We start from the raw sequence: 4,446 nt of genomic DNA, 5'->3' as shown, positions 1-4,446 counted from the left end.
ACAATCCAATTTTGAATTCCATATATGTATATCTAGGTAGCTGGCATCTTCAATGACAATTTGACTTGTTTTTCTTCCTCTTCGTATTATTTTGCACCAATTATTCTGCAGAAATATTTATGTGTGTTTTGGTAATCATCTCTTGGTTGAAAATCAATTTTATTGGTCTAATAAGGTTGAATGAGAAATATTTATGTTGAAGACTCATTAACTGTTGTAGTTGAAATTTTCAACTACCTTCGTTGGAAGAAATTAATAAGAATGAGAGCCATGAATGTGTCTAAATTTTATTGTTCTGACAAGATGGTATGATTCTCTATATATTTATGTTATGTGAATAAAAATAATATCTGTCCTAACAAGAAGCATTTAGTATACAGAATATAATATTCATATCTTATAGTAGATGACAATTATTGATTTTATCCCTGGAATTTTTGTGATAATTTGAAGAACTTTTATTGGATAACGTTTGCCTACAAGCACCTCTTGAGCATTGATTTAATGTATTTTATTTTGAAATGATGATTCGTGCAACATTTAATATTTTAGATACTCATTGAGGTGCCAATAATCTCATGTTTTATTGCATATAGATTGACAGTCATCAAAATTCAAAATACACATATACAACAATTTTGTTTCATAAAATGAGTGCAATTATATTTTATATTTTTGGACATAAATATATTTTATAAGGAGCTAAATTTTCATTTTGTTTTTTCGGGAATAAATAATTTAATTGTGAATCGAATAACTTTATATATATCTAATGCATTGTTTTAATTGTGTTCTTAATTAATTTTTATGATATAAATGAAATTTTACATATATATGCGTAATTTTTCACGATACTATCAAAGAAATGCATGTTACATAATTAGCTGCACCTGTGTCTAGTCTTTCACATGGCCCCATTTGTATTTGCACAATTCTTGTGGATCACATAATTAGTTGGTCTAACTCATAAATATTTGCAACCCCACCGACATACAAGAATTCCTATTCATTGTTTCTCTACTCTGGACATACATTAATTTATGATTTATAATAATATCAGTTGATTTATTTAATGCTTGCACGTGATTAGATAAATTTATGTGCTTGTATGATTATAAATAAATATTGTTCTATATTAGTCTCTAACAAAAAAAAATTACTATGAAAGATGCATGCATCGAAGAGAATAATACATCCTTCCACCCACCGACCTGAGTAAAAGTCCTAATCAAAAAGAGCAATATATAGATAGTGTCAATCCCCCCTAAAAATAAGAGATACAGTTCATCTATTTTTTTCGTAATTTTATTAGTCACACTTTATTTACTCCAAATAAAAAATCTATAGTACCATTAATTAATGATAGATTCTTTGAAATTCAATGTAACAAATCACATGTACACATGAGAAAACCCTTTTAAAAAAGGGGATTATATTATATATACCATATAAATAAATTGAACCCTAATGTAAAGGCAAGTATTTTCCTTATACACTCTATAAAATATTATTTTCATCATTATTATTAATATCATTCAAGTTGATAGGCCGGCCGAGAACGCCACACCGGTGGAGGGCAGCCACGAAGACCCGTAAATGAACTGCGCCACCGTGAACTTGTTCGCCTCCTCCACGGCCGTGATCACACGATACCCCGGCCACGTCACGCGCTGACCAATGGCGCCACCGGGGCCGTAGCTCATGTACTCCCCATAGTACAACGTGTCCAGTGCAAACGTGGCATTCCACTCCAACCACCCTCTCGGGTGGATGTGGTCCCCCAAGTACGACTGCAAGAACACCGTCCGCGAGTACAGCTTCCACGGCCGCCCTAGGTACGTCGGGTAGGCGCCCTTCGCCTCGGCCAGGTCTGGCTCGGCCACGATCCGGCATGCGTGGATCGAGATGCCCGTGTTTTGGTTAGGGTCCTTGCGGTTTTGGGCCGTGATGGTGTTTTTTTGGAAGGGTATCGGCTTCCGCGCGTGGATGCTGCAGTTCTGGAACACCACGGCCGCGTTGCCGAAGATGAAGTCCACCGTGCCGTAGATGTCGCACTCTCGGTAGAATTGGCGCTGCGAGTGGGCGTAGAGTGTGTCTTGGTACCCAATCACGTTGCACCGGTAGATCACGGCGTGGTCCGCCCCGACCCGGAGGGCCACGGCCTGGTGCTTGCTTGGCCCGGCCCAGTTCTCAAATGTTATGTCTCTTGCAATGAAACCGGCACCCGTTGCAGCTACATCAAAAACATATAACCACTTTGAAATTGTGGATAAGAAGGACATTATACAGTAGAGACTATTACCTAATATCTTGTTTATTTTGTTAACTATAGTAATTGTGGATAAAATTTCCATTTCAACTTTGAAATGCTTTTTTGGCCACCAATATCCATTTATAGTTTGCATGTGAAAAGCTTTAAACAAGGACATACCCATGACCCACAAATATTGTGAGGACCTTTACTCAAGCGCCACTAAAAGGCTTATAACAATTTATTACTTACTTTATATTTACGTACTACGAAATGTATTGACCATTCCCAACCCCACCTGTATTTTTTTTTCTTTTGATGAATCACAAATGAATCTCTCTTTCTCTCACTTATGTAACCATGATCAAAGCATTATGACTAGTTCATTTGATACCTAACTAAAGTAAATCATTGGGCACTATATAAACACTTGATTAGTTAAATAAATGAAATATTCTTGAAAACTTAGCTATTTATAAGATGATCAAGCTCTCCCTACAGCTCCACTTAATACTTAAAAGAAGAAATAGGTACTCCATATAACAATTGCAGGATAGTTGTCAAACTCAAATATAATTAATTTCTTTAAATTCTCTATTATTTATTACTATTAACATTTATACGTACATAACATTGGATTACCAATTTGCACACTATCATTCCAAGAAATTATAAAAAGAAGCCTATCACCATCTCCAACCTCCATCAAGAAAGCAATTATTGTTGTACAGCCATGAAAGCTCCAATTGAAAGGGACATACACAAAGACATAGTTGTACATGAAAGTCCAAAAAAAAATCCTAGCTAAGATTCAATAAATTAATACATTCATTAGAATTCTAGGACCAAATTTTTTTTGTCAGTATCCTATGTTGGAAGAAGAGCAAGCTGATGAATTGTCCTAACAAAACAGCAACTCTAAGCAGACAGTCCATTTTATGCACATTATGCAAGTCCAAGAATATGGCCATTCACCAAATTCAAGTAATGTAGCCATGTAGGCATATATTTTCCTCTTTCAATATTATCGATAGAGGAGTTGAATTGCTTATAAGACTAATCTAGAACTAGTTTTATACTCTATTAATCCCAAATAAGTGTCCCCAACCAATCAATATTTGTATATCAAAAAATTGGATAATTCTAATAATTTTATCCCTAATTTACTCTAGAGACCAAGTTATTCTTATCTCTTGGCTCATTTCTACAATGACAAGATTATAGTGCGTCACAATTATTCATCCTACTCTCAGCATGGCTAATTTTTATGCATCACCTTGCTTCTCAATTATGCATCCCACTCTTAATTATGTATCACCTTGTTACCTTATAAAAACGCTATCTTAGAACAGATTACAGAACTAAGTTGGAAAATAATCTATGAAAACTTCAAGGGCAGATTAGTCAATTGAGATTTAACTTGTTTGACGAGGTTTGGACAAGAATCTAAAATTAAAAAGCTAGGCATCATAGCCACGTGCATTTTGAAGTAATAATAACCACTACTAAAATTGAAGATTTAAAAGGTAAACAGAAAAACAGAAAGTGAAAAGGTAATTTAGTGACAAAAAAGAGTTAAAAAGGGAAAAAAGATAGAGCAAAAGAAATTCACCAAATGTCGCGGTGTGAAATGTCGTCATGTTATCTTGGATGCTCTTCCCACCAGAAATGACCGTCTTGCCCTTACCGTCGCCGATGAACATTAAGTTCGTCTTTTTCCTCCCCACCTTTAATATAGGCTCCTCGTACCTAAAAACACAATGAATGATATAAATTGATTAGTGATGGTTGGGCGAATTTTTGATGGTGATGAATGCTGGAAAATACAGATCACGACACAATGAATTTACGTGGTTCGATTTACTGAGGTAAATCTACGTCCACGGGAAGAAAAGAGGGCAGAGTTGTATTGCTTGATCTGTTTTTTACAGCTTACAATACAGACTTGCTGTATGATCTTTTTATGTCTAGAGAGCTCTTAGAACTTCCTTATCTATCTGATCTAGGTTCTATTTATACATTGAACCAAGATCGTGGCATGCAGCACCATTTACTAGGTAGTGGATGTCGTGGAGATCGTGGCGATCTTGCATGGGTCCACTATCCTGCATGAGTTAATGACTGCTTGACACCACTAAATAGATCGTGGGTGTAGTGGAGGTGGAAATCCTGCATGAGTCCACTATCTCCTAGTT

At 35.6% G+C, this 4,446-nt stretch overlaps 1 protein-coding gene across 1 annotated transcript; it reads right to left on the bottom strand.

Annotated features, from left to right (window-relative positions):
- Window positions 1–1,404: 1,404 nt before the first annotated feature.
- On the bottom strand, window positions 1,405–4,019 carry LOC121789289 (probable pectinesterase/pectinesterase inhibitor 34). The gene is made up of 2 exons (XM_042187770.1): window positions 3,864–4,019; window positions 1,405–2,233 (listed from the first exon to the last, which is right to left on the bottom strand). The coding sequence occupies exons 1-2, from the start codon at window positions 3,952–3,954 to the stop codon at window positions 1,536–1,538; spliced, it is 789 nt and encodes a 262-aa protein (XP_042043704.1). The 5' UTR covers window positions 3,955–4,019; the 3' UTR covers window positions 1,405–1,535.
- Between the last annotated feature and the right edge of the window lie 427 nt (window positions 4,020–4,446).

The sequence above is a fragment of the Salvia splendens genome, unplaced genomic scaffold (genome assembly GCF_004379255.2).
Source record: "Salvia splendens isolate huo1 unplaced genomic scaffold, SspV2 ctg199, whole genome shotgun sequence".
NCBI classification, from domain to species: Eukaryota; Viridiplantae; Streptophyta; class Magnoliopsida; order Lamiales; family Lamiaceae; genus Salvia; species Salvia splendens.
The sequence above is the reverse complement of the archived record's forward strand: the minus strand, read 5'-3'. Positions and strand labels throughout refer to the sequence as shown.

Coding starts and splice junctions, on each gene's coding strand:
- LOC121789289 (XM_042187770.1), bottom strand. CDS start 3,954: ATGTTCATCGGCGACGGTAAGGGCAAGACGGTCATTTCTGGTGGGAAG. Junction 2,234..3,863: donor ATTTCACACCGCGACATTTG/GTGAATTTCTTT, acceptor TTTTTGATGTAG/CTGCAACGGGTGCCGGTTTC.